Below are 23,056 nucleotides of genomic sequence, written 5' to 3' on the forward strand. Positions count from 1 at the left end.
TTATATGGTTGCTCCAGCCTCCTGCCTGAAAATGGCTCTGCTGTCCAACTTGCTAGGCTTGGAAATGAGCACACAATCTTTATCAGTCTCAGACAGGAAGCTCCCCACTGTAGCCACAACGCAGGGGATGCAACATGGTCATGGAGCACACAGAAAACTAAAACCCTCTATCTATAACACTGTTTTCCAATTGTGGGTCGCGGACCATTTTGGTTTTTTTTCTGGGTCGATTTTTACACGACTCACGACTTGAGTAAACATCCCATTTTCTTTTCATACATTTAAAAAAGATATAAATATTTCAAAAGATATTTTTGTATACAAAAATAATTAAGAAATAGTGAAAATAACCAATCTACAAGCTCGCAACTTGTGTACTTGTATATCTGCTATTTTCAATAGTTTGGGTCCCGGGCAAATGTCTAAATCTCTGTTTTGGGTGTCGACCTGAAAAGATTGTGAACCACAACACAGAGCTCTGATCGTACGAGAGCTAGCTATACTGGTGGCTGGGTGCATTGCCGTCTTCCTCCCTGCTGAGGCTTATTTAGTATACGGAAGGCTGCATGTGTCCACAAAGAACCCATCTGGTCCAGTATGACCTATCGTGGGAAACAGAACTTCAAGCAGGACAGCAATGAAGCAGACCTACATTGAGTAAAGTTGAGATGAGCTAAACACAATCAAATCTGTCTTCATTTGCTACATTTATAACAGACAAAGTGGCAATTCTGTGTCAGACTTCATGGTGGAGACAGAGTGAGGCACTGTACACAAGTAAAATCCTCACAGTTAATTTATCCATTACCTCTGCGAGTGTACAAATGTAACCGGGTCCATTTGGTTGCATTATGTACACTCAAAGAGTTAAAGAAGTGGTAAATGGTAAAAGTTAGACTGTCACTATGTATGTATGTATGTATGTATGTATGTATGTATGTATGTATGTATGTATGTATGTATGTATGTATGTATGTATGTATGTATGTATGTATGTATGTATGTATGTATGTATGTGTAATGAAAACTGCACGCCCAGACAACCACATAGAGGCCAGTGTAAACAGGGAGAACACGTCATTGACATCATGATACAGAGATGATTCATGCTCCCCAGGGGGCCACTGTAATGGTGGGGCCATTATTCACACGGACAGAGGTGGTGGTCTCGTTGGTGGGGTGGTCATACAGTATTTTAGACAAACCTCTCAGTGGGGAAGGGAAACTCCATATTGAGGCCAGATGTTGGAACTCTCGAGTGTGAGCATGACTTCTGTGTGTGTGTTTGTAGTATATCCAGTATGTGGGGTGTCTTGGTGACCCGTGTTTCCGTCCGTGGATGCTCACGCCCGCACCCGCGCGCTTGTGTATGTGTGTGTTTGTAGGCCTATATGTGCACATGTTTTTTTCGTGTTTGTCCATTTTTCTGCAGTAACAGCTAGGCCACAAAGTTCTTCAATTAATACTCAATAACAACACCACTTGAACCCTATAGCATCCATATTCTCGAGGAAACCTTGTGGCGTGTCGTGAGTTTGTAGATCAGCTATTTTAGAGATTTGTTGTAGAGGGAAAAAGTGTGTGTGTGTGTGTGTGTGTGTGTGTGTGTGTGTGTGTGTGTGTGTGTGTGTGTGTGTGTGTGTGTGTGTGTGTGTGTGTGTGTGTGTGTGTGTGTGTGTGTGTGTGTGTGTGTGTGTGTGTGTGTGTGTGTGTGTACAAGAGAGAGAGAGAGAGAGAGAGAGAGAGAGAGAGAGAGCACATGTACATACTAAAATCTCCCCAACGGAAAACAGTAACTGTCCCTTCTCATTTGAACCATAGCCCATAAAAAGTAAAGCAGTGGTCCTACTGAACCCTAATCCCTCCAGGACCTATGGAGCCTTAGCCAGGGAGGCCCATGCAGGTCCAATCAGGGAGCAGATGGGTTAAAGTGGGTCAGAACCCTGGTGAGGCTACACTGGTCAGGAAAGCAGTTGGCGACTGTAGAGGATATAGGGCTCCAACTCAGGCAGGAAAAGGGAAATTGAAGTCAGACAGCCGGAGGCACAGACCTAGGATCAGATGACTGCTCATGCAAACTCTCTTGTGTGCCACGGGCATGTCGATATGTACAGTTTCCATGATTGAGACCATGAAGTATTTCAATATCTGGAACTCTACAGACTCAGACAGTTTTTGAGCAGATACACCACACAGTAAAATCCTGGATTAATGTAACTCTGAGAGAGCACAAATAGACCAAAATGGGTTAATTTTAACTCTTATTTTACTGTGTAAGCAGCTTTTTTGAGGGGAGCTAGTCCCTCCTATGCCCAGCATAGGAGGGACTAATGTGTGTGTCCCACATTTGTGATGATTTGATTGGCCAGCTTTTTGTGTGTTTGTGTGTACCGCATATTGATGATTTGATTGGCTGAGCATGGAATGTGATGTACTGTATGATGATGTATGACGATAAGAGTGCCCCTCACTTCACACAAGTGTGAATTTTACTGTTATGTTTGAAACACTGAGGAAGGCCGACATGCCGAAATAGATAGACCACTGCTGTTCATAAGAAACTACTCAAGAGAGTGCGGATATTCCTTGCTCTAAGCTTTTTTACTGTTACCATGGAAATTATATTGCCAGAGGAACAAACTAAGCCACTGGCTTATTTTACAGTAAAATGTGGACAAGAACAGGACTGAAATACCAGCGCTGGAAAAGAACAACAATATTTGCTCATAGCATGGTCCGGATCTTGTCTTTAAATAAAAAATCATTTTGACATCACTTAAAGCATGGTATATTCAGTGAAGCAACAACAGCTTCTGGAAAGCAGACTGTCATAGTCAATAATTGTATGATCCTATATCCAAATACCGGTACTTAGTTGCAATGCAGGGACAAGCGGGAATAACAATAGTTACGACGGCAGCCATCTTTCTCCCACAACTCTACTCACAATACAGCCTAATTAAATGGTTAGCACACAGCCTCCACACCCATCTCTCACTCATAAAACTGTGCGCACACACCCACACGCACACACACACAGACATGCACATGTACGTACACACACATAAGTGTGCGTATATGCGCACGCACGCACGCACGCACGCACGCACGCACGCACGCACGCACACACGCACACACACACACACACACACACACACACACACACACACACACACACACACACACACAAGGTGGGTCAGTGGAGGAGGGTTGCCATGGTAGCACACCCCCATCCATGTTGCCGCATGATCAGAGGCGTGATGCTGCTGCACCGTGCAGCCTGTGTGTTACTGGGAGAACACATGATCAGAGGCGTGATGCTGCTGCACCGTGCAGCCTGTGTGCTACTGGGAGCTGCTGCACCGTGCAGCCTGTGTGTTACTGGGAGAACACATGATGCTGCTGCACCGTGCAGCCTGTGTGTTACTGGGAGAACACATGATGCTGCTGCACCGTGCAGCCTGTGTGTTACTGGGAGCTGCTGCACCGTGCAGCCTGTGTGTTACTGGGAGCTGCTGCACCGTGCAGCCTGTGTGTTACTGGGAGCTGCTGCACCGTGCAGCCTGTGTGTTACTGGGAGCTGCTGCACCGTGCAGCCTGTGTGTTACTGGGAGCTGCTGCACCGTGCAGCCTGTGTGTTACTGATGCTGCTGCACCGTGCAGCCTGTGTGTTACTGGGAGAACACATGATGCTGCTGCACCGTGCAGCCTGTGTGTTACTGATGCTGCTGCACCGTGCAGCCTGTGTGTTACTGGGAGCTGCTGCACCGTGCAGCCTGTGTGTTACTGATGCTGCTGCACCGTGCAGCCTGTGTGTTACTGGGAGCTGCTGCACCGTGCAGCCTGTGTGTTACTGGGAGCTGCTGCACCGTGCAGCCTGTGTGTTACTGGGAGCTGCTGCACCGTGCAGCCTGTGTGTTACTGGGAGAACACATGATGCTGCTGCACCGTGCAGCCTGTGTGTTACTGGGAGCTGCTGCACCGTGCAGCCTGTGTGTTACTGGGAGAACACAGCGGAGTCTAATCGAATGGCTCTTCACTCCACACTACTCTGTTCTCATGCACATCGTTGCTGTCAGGCAGGAACCTCTTATCTCCATATTTCAACATTTTTTTAAATTATTATTATTAGTTTTTTTTGCTAATTTAGACAGTTTTGTGTGAAAGGTAAAAGTAACAGTTTTGGACATCCAAGGTACCATCTGACAGTGACAACATGTAGGCTTACTGAGGGAAAAAGAAATGCAACTCAGTCAGTTTCATTTCCCAGTTTCCAGGCAAGGTGCACCCGCTCTAATGGAATGCCTGTGAGGCAACTTCAACATCGATACTGTACTGTAGCTCTCCGTTGCAAGCAGCTAAGTGCCCTTTTAAGGGTTCTTCAGCCCAGTGGTTCTCAACGTGGTGTCTGGGGATCCCCAGGGGTCTTTGAGGGGGTTCCAGGGGGTCCCCAGCAAAATAAGTGAATACAGCATTACAGTACAGTTGAATTATTTGTATTTTTTATATATCAATCTTATCTTCCAGGGATTCCAGGTTTGAGAACAATGCTTTAGTCAATGACAATCAATGACAATATGTGCTTGTTTCCTAAAGAGTAAAAAACCCAAATCAGCTGTTTAAATTGTTTTCAGTGAAGTATAATATCTGCCAAGAAAATTTGTAAATATGATGCTGATATACATGTTTCTACCCGCCCTCCTCTTGAAAAAGCATCAATCTATTAGCATGAGCATGTCCTATTTAAAGCATTAGAGCAGCATTCACCTCATCAATCACATGCCATCGTGATCGTGATCAAAACCAAAGCTTAAAGCAACCATCAGATTCAACCAAACTGCTTACACTGCAGCTGGGTGAGCCTAGGATTCTGACCATAATTGACCCAACACCGCTTTAATGGCGATGAACACAGAGTAGCACTGTAGAGCAGTCATAATTTATATACCAGGTATGGAAAAATCAAACCTACACCCATAATGTAATGTGATTACTGCTCCTATTCATAAACCAAGACTCAGAAAATAACCTACAAGGCAAGTAATAATACAATACTGTATGAGCGATGGCTGCACTGTACCTCTATGTGGCATGAACGCTGAGCCCGCAGGAAACACTGTTCATAAATCCAACATTCAGAGGTGGTCAGGGCTAAATGGGGGTTTATTTAGACCTAATATACTACTGCACTAGAGCAGTGGTTCCCAAACATTTTTGTGTCAAGGACCCCCAAGTCAACATTTATTAGGCCACGGACCCCCCATTTGAAAATATATGCCAGTGACCCCGATAAGGGAGGATTTGTATGGCTCTAGCAGTGATTCCGAAACATATTAATTTCATGGACCCCCAGTTTCACACGCATTATGCTACGGACCCCCGATTTAATGGCATTTCTATCTCTGGTACCCCAATTTATATTGTAAAACCACTGTTAATTTAACTCTGAGAGTGTACAAATGGACCAAATGGACCCTAACGGGTCCATTTGGTTCCATTTGTACACTCTCTGAGTTACAGGCCCATAAGGGTCCATTTGGTTCCTAACTATCTCTAATTGAGCTGACCCTAGGGGTCCCCGGACCCCACTTTGGGAACCCATGCACTAGAGCACTGTTTCCCAAACAGTGGGTCGGGACCCATTTGTGGGTCACGAACCAATTTTTATGGGCCACGACTTGAGTAAAAAATCCCATTTTCTTTTCCTATAATATAAAAAATAAATAAATCAAAGGATATATATTTTTAAATAAAACAAATTAAATAATTGTATACATTTAAAAAACAAATAAAGAGGTAGGAGCGCAGACCAATAGTGGGGAGGTGCTGACCACGGGTGACAAACCTTGAAAAAAGGAAGGAGAGGTCGTACAGCTCGTAGTCACGATGCAAAAATGTTTATTATAAGACCAATGTTTCGGCAACAAAATGCCTTCTTCAGGGTATAAAGAGGGTCTAAGAGTTGGGTCCCAGGTCTAATCTCTGTTTTGGGTCTTGACCTAAAAGGTTTGGGAACCACTGCACTAGCTGGACATGACAATGTTGTTTTCCATGGATGAATAGCTATGGTTGCTACTTCCATGCTGTGTCTCAATTTATGTCATTAAATTTCAGTTGACTTTTCTAGTTCAAACCGAATCTAAGCAAGGAGGAGGATGGGAGGAGAGGATGGGGGAAATGCCTGTGCATTAATAGCACTGAACCAACAGATATCAAGGACTTATTTAAAGATGTATAATAAATGCCCCAGGCAGCCGCCATGATGTGCAAGTACACCCCCAGGACATGACACTAATATGTCGCAGGGACTTAACCCCAATCCAGCCCTTGATGCTGGTTGCCAAGATGGGTCGATTTTTATAGTCTTTGGTGTGACTCTGCCGGGGAATCAAACACTCTAACCACACAGCCTGGCAAGTTTAATAGGGGCGTACAAATATAACTACGAGAGAAAGAGAGGAGAGAGCCCAGAAGACACTTACAAAGTTCAATAGAAGATAGAAGTTTAATATCGATACACAATTTCATTGGGGGCCAGTGTGGAAAAGCCATGTTAATAATAATATAATAAACTGTAATTTAATTGACATGAAGGTAATTTGGAGCGTAGCGTTTTCATGACAAAATGTATAGGATTTGCATTTTAAGAACACACTAGCAGACGGCTGAATACGTTCTCATCTGTAGCTGTAGGAACAGAGAACCTAAGGCTTGGATAAAATCACAAATTAAGAGATAGAGTCAACTGCACTGCATGCTTCCCCCTGTCCTTGAGTATTGGTGTAAGGGAAGTAACTAATCCTCTCATGGCTGATAGATGGATCCTATGAGGAGAAATGCGATTGAGGTAATACTAGATGAGTGATGTGGCTCACAGTAGCAGTGATTACTGTCAGTGTGTGTGTACACACATATACATGTAGGCCCATGCAGCCAGTAGTGTTTGGCTGGTGAGTTAATCAATAGCCATTACACCACCAGCCATGTACTGCAGGTCTGGAGTTTGCTCCACCGAGACAACACACAAGGGAGATTTCAGGCACTCAGGACTGATTATTTTACTATAGATGTTCCAGTGCTTATTGCTTATCTGGCTGTAATGCATAACAAATAAAAATCATCATCTTATTGTGTCAATTGTGCAATAAGGGTAAGCAAGCTCTGTGTTGCTTTTTGAAACACCATTATCAGATATCCTTGTGATATTTACTAGAACATTTCATTGGGCATACACCTCCTTACAGTAAGGCTCCTGTCACACCAGTGAAAATGTAATGAGGGTTTAAGAAGGGGTGTGCAGAAATTACACCTCGACCGCTCAGTTGATTTCCCCACGGTTTCCATGGAAACGCAGGAGGAGCCTGTTTCATTTTAAAGCGATGAGCCTGATGGTTCTCAACGAGCTAGAATGTGTGAGCGACGACGTGCATGTGTGACTGTATGGTATGTGTGACTGTACGGTATGTGTGTGCATGTGTGTGTGCGCGCGTGCGTGCGTGCATGCGTGCGACCTGTGCGTGCGTGCGTGAGTGCGTGCATGCGTGCGTGGGTGCTTGCGTGCGTACTTGCGTGCGTGCGTGCGTGCGTGTAATGCTGTCACCAATCTGGATTATCAGGGCTGTGCAACGGAAATGCAAACATATTCACAAATATGCAAAGTGATGTTGTAAGTAACAGAGGAAACTAGAGCAAGTGATGTTGCTCCTATTTTGGAAACTGGATTAAGCAATTATCCACACCAGGGGCCGCCATTATATTCATGAGGCACTGTAATATTAACCCTTGGTAGACTATCACTAGCATGCCCTTATTCCTGAGAGATCATAAGATGACAAGGATATTTTCTAATGACACCAATAGGCCAGCATACCATAGTATTCAGATTCAGAATCATTGGGGTTTCCCCATTGTTTTACAATTAAGGAATGTCATAGTCAAGTGGAAAATGTCCTCCACGCTCACTGTCATTATAATTGTTGTTAATACTGCACACTGCACAGTCAGCACAATGCCTTTTCTCTTTTACATTCAATGGAGATGCAAAAAGGCGTGGGTGTGATTATAACCTGGAGACAGGTGGTACACAATAGGGATGCCGGGGTTTCTCACTGTCACCTTGAAACCCGCGCCTGGAGGCCGTCTGCATGGGTGGCACTGGCAATTCACCAAGCATGATGGGACTTTTTATTTATTTTTTACCACGTCAGCAGGTTAGGATCACTGTGGCCTGCAGGACTATTCAATAGTTTCAGGTCCAACCCCATCATGTTTATTAGCAGTCCCACGGTGGTTCATACAGAGGTGCAGGGTCAGAAAACAGGGCAGATTAATTTGGAGTATAGGTGGATGTCACTGTTAGTGTTAGGAATGGTGCCTATGAAAAATAATCCCTTTTTAGCCGTGACTTCATCAATGATATTCTGTCTTTATTTTCACCTCGCTCTCTACCTCCAAAAACGAATCTACCCTCTACAAGTACAGTACAATTACAAACGCTACATGTATTTGCTATTTTAAAACTAATTTTGTCCATTTCTGTATTTCTCCCTTTCTCCTGTCCCGTTCTCCTTTCGCTATACTGAGTAGCCTACTTGATACGCTCTTTTTTCACTCTACTCTACACCCTCACAATGCGTCACACAACATGACGCATTGTGATCTTGTAGATCTGCTATATTTGGTGAATGTTCTCCAAAAATAGGGATGCTGGAATGCAAGTGGTGTGCAAAAAAGAAGAAAAAGGTAACAAGCTAAATTATAAAACATTTTAAGATAACCCAGTTCCGTATCACCCCTTCTCACCTCTTTCTACTCCTGGCTGACAGCCGGAGCCCAAATCCCACTGCATGTGCAGCAGTGATAAAGCTGCTCAAATCACACCAGAGAACTGGCCTGGATTCATTTTCAATCTCTTTCTTGCTTTCTTTCATTCGTTCACATCTCTCTCTCTCTCTCTCTCTCTCTCTCTCTCTGTTCTCAATAAACTCAGGAAAGAGAATAAGCTGAATGATTGTGCTAGGAGAGCTGCAAAAGTGAAGAAGAGTAATATAATGGAAAGCGGAAGGGAAAAGAATGAAGGTAAATGGGACATTGCAGTATTTCCACAACTGAAAGTACCAGCAGATCGCTGCCACCAGAGTCCAGACAAACTATTCAACCCATGTGACTATCGACTGGTAAACAAAATAAACTAGCCAGGTGTGTCCAGCTGACATTACGCCTGCACAGTAAAAACCCTCAGTGTTCGAGTAAACATCTTTAAACTCTCAGAGTTACAGTAAATGTGAACACTTTGTGATTTCTCACATCTACAACATCCCACTGTTCATCGTTCTGGGCATGGCTCTGTGTCCGGTGACATAATCACCTGAGTAAGTAGTCATAACAGATCACATACGAATTATTTTAAATAACAAATACATTCAAAAGATTGAAGTAATCCTGACTGTATATGCTGTAAAAAGTAATATTCGATGTTAGATGTAAGTTCACCATCGAATTACATACAGTAATAGAGGGTATGCGTATGCTTAAAGTGAATGGCACATCGAGTGGCAAATCGAGTGGCAAAGCAACATGCAAAGTGAGTTTAATATTGTTTAATGTCGTTTAATGCAATCAGATAGGACTTTTCTGTGTGGATGTATGGGCTGTCAAGGCCAGAAAGTAGTTTTTGCCACTCAGTAGGCGTTCCTGCATAACTTCCTCTATTGGATATAAACATACTATAAAAGCTTAAATACAAAGCTTTTACAGTATAAAAGTTCATTGTCTTTTCATTCTTTTATTTCAATAAAAGCAGTGGTATTGACCACTGCTATATATCATATATATATATATATATATAGCTATATATCACTATATCATCTCATTTCGGAATTATAGGGAAGTCAAGACATTGTATTTGAAACTGTATTGCATTCCATTGTAATAATATAATATATTATTTAAGCCTCTTTTCAGCTCATTTGCCTACCGATAAAATATTGATACCAGTCCCACAATAATACTTCACAGCACAATAACATCCAAACACCTTTTCCTTTGAACATTCAATAATACCATATTGACTGCTGACTTCTGTAACTACAGTACTGTTCAAAGCAGTTCTACCCTCAGCAAAATACAGTAGTCAGACTCAGCACAATTCTTTCTCTCCATAGGAGAGAAAGAGTGTCATGGCTGATTTGAGAATTCCTTAAAGACTAAGAACAAGGAAGTTTAGCTTAGTTTTAACCAATATTTTGTCAAAAAGTGCAACATTTTCTAAAACATATGAAAAACTACATTTGATTATAGTTTCTATTTGAGAACATTTAACTTATGTGCAAAAAAAAGTGATGAACACCTTTTTTTATCACAGAAACATCTAATCTGCAAGCTCACGTGTTGCAAGCAACACAATGCGTTGATAATGACATATTCCCAAAATAGGGCCACCAACGCGAAAGTTGTGGGTTATAACAAATGCTGATACTGATCAAAAACGTCACAGATACACGTACTGTATATCGTTCTGGCTCTAGATCATACTGTCATACAAACAAGGATTTATCTTGAGTCTCTCTTACCCATTAGCCAGGTTGTCATCATCATCATCCTGCAGACTCTTGCCTACAAGGTCGCTGTCGCTCAGGTAACCGGACTTGAGGTCGACGTCATCCAGTCCCTCAATGAGCTCGATGCGGGAAGTGCTGCTAAGACAGCGTGCTGGCATTGTGTGGGCTGTATACTGCGAACCCGTCCTACCGCCCTGGTATCCTCCTCCCGTGGAGGAAGGGGCATCACCTGCTTGAAGACGGGGACTGGACTGGCCGTGGCGCCAGGAGAGAGGCGAGGAGCGGTTGGACAGGCTGGACATGCTGCGGGCGTTGGTCTCGTCGCTGTCGTAGCCGACGTTACTGCTGTCCACACAGCTAGGGTCATGGAGAGAAAGGTTTAGTTTATATTTTAGGCTTTTGTTCTCCTTCTGATTAACTTTCCACAGTGGATTGATTGATTGATTGATTGATTGCTTGACTGACTGACTGACTGACTGACTGACTGACTGACTGACTGACTTTTCTTATTGACCAGGAAAACAAAAGATATCTCTTTTCTGGATCATATAGAAAAGTATAACAGAAAATGTCCTACAGCTTATTTCCATTGTGATTCCGTTGATGTTATGCGACCTGGGATGTGTGGGTTCGTTTATTGGTGTGCGCCAATAGAAAAAGTGGAAAACATATAACATATAAAGCGAATGTCTGTCTGTCTGTCTGTGTCCTAGCCCCCCTGCTCCCGCCTATACCAGGCCTGAGGCCTACCATTGCGTGGCACATCTATGTTCACAGGCTTCTGTGTGCGGCCTAGAGGAGCAACTGAGCATGTGCAGAACTACTTCTTAAGAAGAGGTGTAAGAAATGTCCTTTGAGAAACCCAGCCATTGACCATTATGTTATGCAGGGCCTCTCAAAGCCCTTTTTTCAATGTAACAACACTCTCCTCCACTCTGAGCCATCCAAGCCTAAAGTGAACAGGTAGGGATGAGGGATGAGTTGTTCGATGGAGATTGAGGATCACCCTGTGTGATCAACTCATTTTATTTAGGGAGGTCTGCGATTTAAAGAAAGACAAAGACTTTACGAGTGAGAGAGAGGGGGGAAACAGGAGGGGAAAAAAGGCTCATGATAGGTATACATTTTTACATGCGACCTTCCTCAGCCTGAGGAAGGTCGCAAGACCGAAACGTTGCTTTAATAAAATGCTCTGAACCCAGCAAGTGGCAGTGTGCAGGTGTCCCTCCTTTCACATTGTATATGCCTCGTCATCATCGCACCTGCTCCAAACCTACCGGGTGTGCGGAAGTCATCTCTCTATACATATTAATAATTGAAATTGCATTGTGACTGGTAGGACTTGAAACAAAATGTTCAGGATTTGGACTTGACTTAGGACTTGGCAGTCTTGACTTGAGAATTGGCTTGGGACTGCCTGTCTTGACTAGAGACTTGACTCGGGACTTGAGAGCAAAGACTTGAGAGTTATAGGGACTTGAAAAACAATGACTCTGTCATTGTCTGCATATTAGACAAAGACAAACTCTGTTCTAGACAGTTTAGTTTACAGCCGCATCATAAAAAACATTACCGTATGTGCCAGGTTGACACACTGCCCCAGTGCCCCTCATATTACATTTTATGGGTGCTATGGCATAGACAGTGAAATATAAAGATAAACAATTGTCTTCGTCAGCAGAAGTTTGAGCTACAATCTGTCAGTTTTATGTCGGTTGACTCCTTGTACCTCTGTCCTGATGGAGAGAGGTGATTTATAATCACTAGCAGCCCTCACATCTAGGGCTCCATTTTCGTCACCGCTAAACCCCTTATCCCTAAACTTCTTTGCCTTTTTGTCTCCACCAGGCCGAAGGCATGGGGAGAGAGTATGTTTTGCACTCCGTCCGTGTGTGTGTGTGTGTGTGTGCGTCCGTCCTTCCTTCCTTCCTTCCGTCCGTCTGTTACCAGCTAATCTCCGCCACTTTTGGCCCGATCCATGCCAAACTTTGCACACACACTCCCTGGATGCCAACGACGAACCTCTGCCCCAAATATTCCTCAAGGCCTGTTATAGCGCCACCATGAGGCCGATTTAGGCAAAACACATTTCTGTAGATTACTCGTACACATTTTATCCATACATCACACAATTCGGTATACACTATCTCCATAGTCATGTGATCAACACGGATCTGCATCATTTCCCATCTTCCATCCTGATTGGCTAAGATTGGCTTCCAAAGCTCACATGATTGGTCCGTTTCGAACAAAATGCCACAAATCACAAACAGTGTGGAATTTCCGTGAAATTATACACGCACATTTCCACTAGGCCGAGGACGACATGCCATTAATCTTTTTTTTTAAATCAGCCTCACGGTGGCGCTATAACAGGCCAATTCCAGTTTTTAGCTATAACTGCATCATCTGTATACAACTTATGTATGCGCACTCCCTAGAGGCCATGGAAAAACATTGTCCCTGCATCCCTCCACATCTGCCGGTTATAGCGCCACCATGAGGCCGATTTCTGCAAAACATATTGCTTATGTTTGTCGCACAGATTTCATCCAAATCTCACGCAAATCGGTACACATGATCTCTGTAGTCATGTGATCAAGACGAGTCTGGATTTCTCAGATTCTACACTGATTGGCTAACATTGCCTTCCAAAGTTTTCAGGAGTGGCCCGTTTTGTACAAAATGCTGCACATGTCCTGCTCATCCAGAATTCTATCCTCATGCTATGAGTGATCTGGCTCTGCATTTCCCCAACAAAATGAAGAAAATTGTTTGCAAAAAACTAACAAAAAACATGTTTATATTACTCATAAACATTTTGCCAAACATCTCACACAGTCCTATCCTCCTGGTGGAGACCTGTGCCCAGAAGGGCACTTTTGCTAGTTTTTTACTATTTTGAAAAACATTTTTGAATAGTTCAACTAGCCAATCTACATTGACACGTTGTGAGCTTGTAGACTGGCTATTTTAACTATTCAACATTTTCTTTGCAAAATAGTAAAAAAAAAAAAAAGGCAAAGAAGTTTAGGGATAAGGGGTTTAGCGGTGACGAAAATGGAGCCCCTAGAGTTTGGGCCACTATGCAGCCCTCACACCTACGTCACACCTCCAATCTGACTGATATGCCCGTACATGGATATCTCTGTATCTGATATCTCTGTAGGTCCACCCACCGGCCGGCCGGTCCACCGTTAAGACGATTTTAATATAGGATTGACAACCGGTAGGTGCCCTACCCTACCAGACACCAGGGTCTAATGTATCCATTGGAAGAGTATAGGGAGACCACCTCTAGTTACGTATTATTATACTGTACTCCATACTACCATACAGACTTGTTAAAATAACATATTATCATTAAAATAAGTCCCATATTTATCTTTTAGCTTAAAAATAAATCAATAGTGTCATCTAATTGCTGCTGACCCAGATACAGCGGTACAATCTCGAAAACCTTCAGGGACTAAAGCTGGAAGTATGTCATTTCAGAACTCAAGGACAAGTAGAATACCAATCTCCGTGTAAAAGGGGCATCTTTATCTTCCTTATTTCTCTCTCTGTATGTCTACAATCACCAATTGAAATGTTCATACGATTCATACCTCTTGAGATCTTTCTTTCACTACAATGTTGGTGAAAAACAGAAATTGATTTTGATTGCAGATGAAAATGATCCTGTGCAGAGGGCTCAGCATTATTCCTTCTAAAGTCTGTAAGTAGGTCAGGTTCTGAAATGCCCTGCAATGACTGGCAGCATATCTTCTAGGTCTGGTGATTACATAACAGAATGCATCAACCCACGCAAGTAAATAATGCAATAGCTACGACCATGGGAGTATTTTTATCCATTTCTAGATGGTGAGGTATGGTTGGTGACTGGAGAAAGCCTGTAAAAACATTTGACAATCTCACAATGTATTATACTTAAATTTGAACCACACTGTCCATTTACGGTTTCTGACAGAGGACACCATTTTGAATTGTTGCTAAATTGCTAAATAAATAAAACGTTTAAGAATTCATATAGACGCCTTGGTCAAATCAGGAACTGGAAGATTTTCCTAGACTTAAGTGCAATATTCACCAGATGATTCACCTGATGATAAGAATTACTGAACATATGAAAACCCATCATTCTCTTCTTTTCAACTGTGTCATACAATTCTTCACATTTCATCTAGCTATTGCCAATATTAATTGTTTTGTTTCACACAGACTGTAAACACAGTGAAACTGAACAAGGTCAAATGAGTTATAGCTCATGTCAAACGAAAATCCCATCAAGAACTTCAAAGCGATCCCCAGCAGAGATGAGCCATGCACATTTCCGCTGGTTGGAGATAGGAGAAGCCCAAAATGAAAGCTAGGGCAAGGCAGCCCATGAATACAGAATGACTCTTGTCTTGGCTGTCTTCTGTTGAGTCACTGTAATATCCATTCTGAGGTTACAAGCTTTGGTGTTATTTATTTATCTTTATATTGAATATTTCACCATGATACAGATGAGTTGATGTGCTGGTGAATTGGGAAGAGAGTTCAAAGAACAACAAACACACTTGGCCATTTCAGGGGCCTTTTTTTGTTATTTGCCGCAAGACTACGAAGACAACGAATGCCTGGTTACATATAAAAGCATGCAGGGCTTAGGGTCCAGATGAGTAAATGCCTGACACCCCTCCACAATGCAAAAAGACTCAAATTACTCTTTATTTTCAAAGTGACATAGCGGTAATATAATATATTTTCAGATCAATGTTTAATTTCTAATTAACATAAGAGATGTAGCTATCTTTTCTGGGTAATGGCTACTATTAGAAGTTCTACAGTAAAATATTCAACTCCAAGTGTATGGTCTCCTTGCGCAAATGTCCATGAGAAACTCAGAGGCTATTTCAATTATTTCAGTCAGATTCTACACACAGAGGGATGCACAGTATAAAGCCATGAAAACAGATATGGGATGTTTGAGAAAGGTAGATGCCAGATGTTAGCCATGTGGTATCTCTCCAAGCACACTTGACAATTGTTTACACATTGTTATGTATCCCTCCAATTATTCATCCATTGTTTGCTCACTTCAGAGCAGGGGTGGATTACCCTGGCTCGCTAGACTATGACACAATTCAACTTGTGGTTTTTATTCCTTCGAATAACATAAGCACTAATATGGTTCTTATCAAATATTTACAAGACATACAATAGATATTGTAGGTGTTCTGCATCTCACCTATGGCTGAGCTGGGATCCACGCAGACTGGACATCGTATCCTCCAGGTTCTGCCGGAGGTCAAGGACATTCTGCACGGTCCGCTTCCTCTGTGATTCCGGGTCTGTGGGTCAGTCATGCACAACAATAGATCATAAAACATTTAGGTCTTCAAGAAGAAAAATGCACAGCACACTATATGTCCTCTCTCTCTCTCTCTCTCTGTTTTGGTGTGTTTGCTGATGAGAGTGCATGCACATGCGCATAAACATTGTGCATCTACATACAGTACGTGCATAAATGCATGTGTGTCTGTCAGTCTGAATAATTTGTCTCTGGTTTGTTAGGTGTCTGGCTGACAGTAATTCACATCCGTACCATTTTCACAACAATAGGCATACAAATAAGACTCCATGCACTGCAGCACTGCTTCACTGGGGGTCTGCAGGGCATATATAAATAAATCAATAAAATGTGACTGGAGCTTCCGGGTAGCGCAGGGCTAAAGTTCCTGTTCACCACCATGGAGAATGGGGATCGAAACGCCCATAGTTCATCCGGCTTGGCTGGATGCTCCAATAAACACAATTGGCCATGTTTGCACTTTGCAGACGGGAAGCCAGTTGGGCAGTTGGGAAGGGATCTCTGTCACTGCACTAACGACTCCTACATGTTGGTCAGGTTGCATTCTCAGCAGGGAGCAGAACTGGGAAGGATAGTTTGTTCCTCTGCATGTGCTACATTCCCGGAGCTTTCTACATGATGGGCGTGCATGGTTTTGAGGTTATTATTCTGTGAGGTTAGGTTTAGGGTTAAGGCTGGGGTTAGGCATAGCGTTTGTGAGGTTAAGGTTAGGGTTAGGTTTAGGCATATAACCAAGCCCATCAGGTAGAATGCTCCGAGAAAGAGGTAGTCCCTGTGCTACATCCCCTCAGTGAAACTTCTCACTGTCAGGTATAACGAAGAAGAAGGTGACCTGTATCAGAGGAAACACGTAGTTGTCTACATAGTACACACCCTCGCCATGAAAGGCCAGTGAGGGTAAGCATTCAAGACTACATTGGTGTTTGAATTGGCATAATGACTAAATTAGGAAATTCGTTTCCCCCCTGCCATAGCTCCCCATTATCTTATCAAGTAGCACACCATCTCCGTTTCATATTTAGTTTCATATTTAGTCATCTGCAATCCTTATGTTTATGAGAAGCTGAACTGTGTGTGCCCAAAAGGAAAGCGGGTTGTTTTGCTGTCATTTGGCACCATGCTATATGATCTTTAAAGTGCTGTAAGTGCTCTGCAAGGCAATGGAAAAGCAGCAGCATTCTGTATACCGCAATGTATATAGGCTACTATATTTGTACTATTCTACATATTAAATTACAATACACATCTTATTGAGTTTGCAATGGATCAATTTCAACCCAATAGAGTGACAAACAAGCTGACAACATTGCTGAGTCTGTAGTTTAACACAATTGCCAATGATGCAATCCAAGAACAGGGAGTGGTCTTGGACAGAGGCATCTACATCTGTTTGGAAGATTAATGCGGTTATAATCTTTTCTCTTCTAAATGAAGGAAGCACACTCCAACTTGTCTCGATCTCTTTGAACATTTTACCGGGTTGATACAACACTGACGAAGGCCATTGGCCGAAACGCGTTCGTTGTTGTGCAGCATACCTTGCTAGAATTAAACAATAAAGTGCCTTAAAGGACTAATCTGTGGGTGCTGGTATTCTACTTCTTCAAATAATCTTTTCTCTTAAAATTATTTCTAAAAATCTCACATTGTCTTCTCCTCCCTGTATAAGTCTATCTTCTCCTACATCTTTCTCATCCCATTAATGCTTTCTGGAATATTTTCCTTCTGAATGTCTTTGCTTCATTCTGTCATAGGAATATGCCTTTGCGTGCAACACAGCGCTGATGCTTGCACTCCATCCATGCTATCTTGTGCACGTGGAAGTCACTCTGGATTAGCTTCAGTTTAAGCCTGGAATATGAGGTGAAAATAAAGGGGACTACTGCGCTGTGACTGACAGACAGTTCCTTGTTGCACTGCATTGCAGTGATGTGAATGACACAGATAGTGAAATACCCTTTCACAATACTGAAGCAGACCTGAAAGGGGATAGGCCTGCGAATAGTGATGTATGTAGTACATCATTATTCACATTCATTATCATAAGGATTCTTCTTCTGTGATGCTGTGGTAGAGGTGAAATGGTTCTAAAATACATGTAAAATATCAATGCACACACTTCTTATATCTATTAAGAGACTGTTTTCACTGTAAAAAAGCTTACTTCCTGAGTCTTCCTTCCTGATCAATAGATTACTTACAGTCTGCTACTCTGCTACTCTGCTTACAGTAAGTTGTACAGGCTGTCTGTCTTCCCCACTAACACAAGTGTCGTTATTGATATTGCACAGCAGAGAAATGCCTTTTGAACAAGATCTTAGCCAAAGTTTAGACATTCACTCTAGAAAGACTCCAGGAAGTTGTGATAGTGAATGTTTGATGCCAAATTCAACTTGTGCACATTCTATAGCAGCAAGCTATGGAGAATGTGACCTTCTGTTCTATTCTCTCCATGAGGAATATTCCTGGTCAAACTGAGCCAAATGGATGGATTACATTTCCCATTTCATTTTCCATCCTATTCCATACTTATTCCATTTTGTCCTGTCTAACTCATACAGACAGACAATTTTATATATTCTCTCTCTCTCTCTCTCTCTCTCTCTCTCTCTCTCTCTCTCTCTCTCTCTCTCTCTCTCTCTCTCTCTCATAAATTCTAACCTGGCAAAACATTGAAAGCTGTATTCAGCCTAGTGAACTCTATGTGTGAACCCTAAGGTTTGATTGATTGATTGATAGCTAGATTGATTGATTGATCATTCTCAGTGAAGTACAGGTCACATTGGTCCAAAAGGACAGCACCGAAGAAAGACCTTGCGGTCTTGTTTTCATTCGGGTCCTATGCATTCATTCACAATAACAACAATGAGATATTTCAAAAACATTCAATCTATGTACAGGTTGGAATAGAAATAAATTGGAGAGGGGGGGGATAAAGATGTGTCACCTTCTCTCCTTTTGACCTGCAGTGACAGGTGAATTCTCAGACCTGTTTTAAAGGAAACCTTTATTTGCTTGTTTTGAGGAAAGGGGGCAGGTCATTCCACACCTGAGTGGCAATGCTGTGGAAGGTGAATTTACTTACCCATATTTGTTCTAAAAGTGGGTGGCACCAGACCATTATTCACGCTCCCTCTAGTGTTGTGGCTGTTGCTCACTTTTTGAGGTAATCAGTCTAGTAAATGGGCACTGATGGCATGGAGGGCAGAGCTGCATTTACAATTTTGAATGTCAGTTCCATTTTCAATTGTTTGACTTGCTTGGTTTATGCATCTGGACAATCTGGAATGGTTTGTCACTGTCTAAGTCGAAGTAGAGTACTTTAGTAATTATGTACTATATATTGACTTTCAAAGATTTATATTGAACCGTGCTTGGCCAGCTCAGTAGCCTTGTGGTTAGAGTGTCCGCCCTGGGACTAGGAGGGCGGGGTTCGATCCCCCATATCAAAGACTCTGAAAAATGGGACCCAGTGCCTCCCTGCTTGGCACTCAGCATCAAGGGTTGTCCCTTGTCCCTGCATCATACTAGCGTCATGTCCAGGGGGTGTACTTGTACATCATGTCCAGGGGGTGTACTTGTACATCATGTCCAGAGGGTGTACTTGTACATCAAGCTGCCTATGGGCCCTATGGGCCTCATGCTTGGTTTTCAACCCCACTCTCCCGACAATCTAGTAGACCGCAACATAGTAGAAGGAAAGCATTAACCAAAACAAAGTAGGTATTGTTTTATGGAGGTCTAAAGGAAGTTTCCTAACCTACTTCTGATGTCTTATGACGAGAGGATGATATGTGATGTGGTATTCTATGCAACATTGCACAAAACTATGTTGTAAAATTGATAAACAGGTCTCTTATTATAACATAGCTGACCACCAAGTGATAGCATGATGAGCTACAGAGGAATCCTCTGTGATCCAGGACAAGCATCCTTTCATAAGTGTTATAATGATGGGACTTATGCTGAAGTACAATAAAAGACACACGATGTGCACGTGGCATTATGCGTGCTATGAATGAACAGAATGCTATGCATAGTAGATCTATTTAGGAGGGACATCCATTGAACCCTGTACAGTTGTAGCCTGGAAACATGAAGAATCTGACAATGTACAGTATATTAGTCTGCATGGCGATGACAGTCTAGTAGAGTTGTACACATAAGGAAAATAAAGTATTTAGAGTTAGAAATGATGGTCCTTACACACCAGGGGCATTTTTATTTATTTATTTATTTTTCCGTTTAACTAATTTGCCGTTGTTTGTGTCAAGAGTACATTCACCCAAAATGTGAATATTATGAAGTGATATAGCAAGTGAAACGTGATTGTTATTTAGAATTAGGTCGATTTTGCTCTTCCGATATCTGACCTTCCGTGCCGCAATTAAAGGCATCAATCTGTATGAATATGGCATCAACTATACGAATAGTTTTGATGACAGTGAATGAAACGAGTTCTCAAAACACAATTGTACTGTTTAAATATACGTACAGTACGTTATACATTTATGTAAATGTTTTCTGTCATGGACAGGTTTGTCAAACATGGATCAGCAACAACATAATCCGTCCTACAGTAGGCTATTTGTACATTTGTATGCTCAGCCCATGTTTCCCATTCACCAACAAAAAGCTATTTACTGGCCCAGGCGCTGACCTAGTGGTCCTGGCACCGGGCTCCAATGCATCCTGGTTAGAGTCCCTATCCCGACAGCCTTTGCTGAATGTCACTCCCCATCTCTCCCTCCCCATTTCCTGTCTACCTACTGTACTATCAATAAAGGCATAATTAAAAAAACTAAAAACTAAATAAAAAAGCGCTTCACTCAAAGGTCTGTGGGGTGTTATCATCTCAAACGATGATGAATAATTCATCAAGCAGATATTTTAAGTGGCATTCCCTTTTTGGTGAAACAATGTCAGCAATTGTTTTGAGGGAAAACTCAATGGAAATCAATGCATTCCACAAGAGAAGCATACATTACTTTTTGCCGACTCTTGACATTTTTTATTAAAATTGCGTTAACACAGTCATGGGTGTGGTACTGTATTTTCGCTGAGCTCTCAGCAACTTTGACTGTGGTTCTACTGAAAAGTCATAATCATTTAATCAAGTATAATGCACTGAATGCAGTGACATGCATGTTGCATGTCCCATGTCAATGTCTAGCTGTAAGTGTGACTAACGTGACGTGAGTGATATAAACTAATGAGGCATGAATAACAGATTAGATCACCGTTAATGTTTTCATTAGGATGAAGTGAAGGGCCATGTGTTGCTGACACTAGTATTAAGAAACAGAGCATACATCTGCCTTAGCAAATAACACATTATCAGACGCACACAACAGTGTAGTGTATGTTTAACTTATACTTGCCAGAAATAGTAGATCTACAAGCTCACAACGGGTACCATGAATCAGGCCTCAAAAAAGGCCCAAAGCCTGAGATTGGACTTCCTTGTTTCAGGCAGTGTAGTCAGGAGTCTAGAGTATTGTTGTTTGAGTGCTTGTTAGTTTAGCCCCGAGTGGAATAGTAAGAGAGTGGCGACACGTTTTGATCTCGCCGCAAAGCGGGTTCCTATGGGCTATAGTTCCAAACATTGGAAGTATGTAATTGAGATAGAATGAGCACTTCCGCATTCCATTATTACAATGGGAGTCAACGCTAGTGTCGCCACTCTCATACTATTCCACTCGGGTTTAGCCTCTCCCCGCTCTCAGTCTCACTATATAACATTATACTATAACTATAATAACATGTGTCTTTATGGTTTACCAGAAATAGACCACTTCTTTTCACTATACTGTAGGGGGAAAATGACCACGAAACAAGCTTCCTGGGAAAACAATTGTGGAGAAATTGGATTTCAAATGGCCAGTGTAATACAGCCAATACAAAGCAATTGCAGTAACTTGTGACCTGTGCGCAACGTATTTGATTTATCTGCCTTAGTCCAAACAAATACAAATAAAAATAATGAAATTGAAAGTGTGATAATGACATGCACTGACCACATTGTAATATAGACAGTCAGAGCTCTTTGTGTAGTAGAACCTTCATTGTCTTCATCATTATCATCACATCCCAATCACACCACCACCATGATTAGTCGATATAACTTATTTTACTTATACACAGTAAAGTCCTCTGTGTTCATTTATCCATTTATAGCTCAGAATATATCTTTGTACACCTTCCGAGTTAAATGAACACACTTAAACCCTATATTTTTCATTGTATTTTTCCCTCCACAACATATCACTTCAATGAAAATAGTACAGTACAAGCTCACAATGCATTTCAACACAATGCTCTGTGAGCTTGTAGATCTGGCTGGAAATAGGCTATAAATAGGGTTCATGTGGTTAAATACACTTTTGGACAGAAAGCTGTTTTCTTGGCTTTTTTTCTCTCTTATTGCTGATCGTGTGGATACCATCTGTCAATGGCTATGGATGAATGGGGCTGGGAGGAGGCTAAATATGTGTCTGACATGTGCCTAAAATAAATTCAATATGCCTTGGTTAATTTCCGCCCTCCAGTATTTTGGAACGATGCATGGATATCCCTGCATGTACCATCGAGGTCACGGCCACTCGCTACAGCAAATGGCAGAAATGACATTGATCAGAAAGACGATCTGTGTGCCAGTATGAACCCCCAGGGTTTCCTTTTGTTTCCCTTCATGCAATCGAACAGCAGCGTTATTGTATAGGAAGCAAGCGTACTGCACACAATTGATGCCATCATGCCACACACACCTTAGCAAAAGAAAGCTATGAGCAACGATCATCCTTGTCAACAAACCATACTGCGGAAACATATGGAAATGCTGTACTGATTCAGCATTGAAGGAATCAAAAAAGCAGCTTCTAAGAACATGCTTTGCAGGCAGATGAGGAGTGGTGGGGAATTCATACAGGCAAACCACCTGATCTCCATTCAGGGAAACGTGAGGGGCTGCAGCAGCAGGCAGGTGTTAGTGGTGGGAATAGTAAGCGGATGGCGGTATAGGGAGTATGGGGGGGGTTTACGCTGACTTTGAAAAGAGTAGAAAGATTGCGTTCAACTTTGGCACATGACGGCCAGGCGCAAGGGTTAGAGGCTGGTAGAGGTTCTGCATAGGCTCTGCCCT

At 42.3% G+C, this 23,056-nt stretch overlaps 1 protein-coding gene across 1 annotated transcript in view; it reads right to left on the reverse strand.

The window, feature by feature from the left end:
* The window catches only part of nav1b (neuron navigator 1b), a 71,110-nt gene that overhangs the window by 47,156 nt on the left and 898 nt on the right, over window positions 1–23,056 (reverse strand). The window contains exons 2-3 of the mRNA XM_079510440.1: window positions 15,793–15,895; window positions 10,572–10,916 (exon numbers count right to left, since the gene is read on the reverse strand). Of these exons, the coding sequence (XP_079366566.1) occupies window positions 10,572–10,916; window positions 15,793–15,895 (448 nt within the window). The remainder of the gene's footprint in view (window positions 1–10,571; window positions 10,917–15,792; window positions 15,896–23,056) is intronic.

Source organism: Electrona antarctica, assembly GCF_951216825.1.
Source record: "Electrona antarctica genome assembly, chromosome: 9".
NCBI lineage: Eukaryota > Metazoa > Chordata > Actinopteri > Myctophiformes > Myctophidae > Electrona > Electrona antarctica.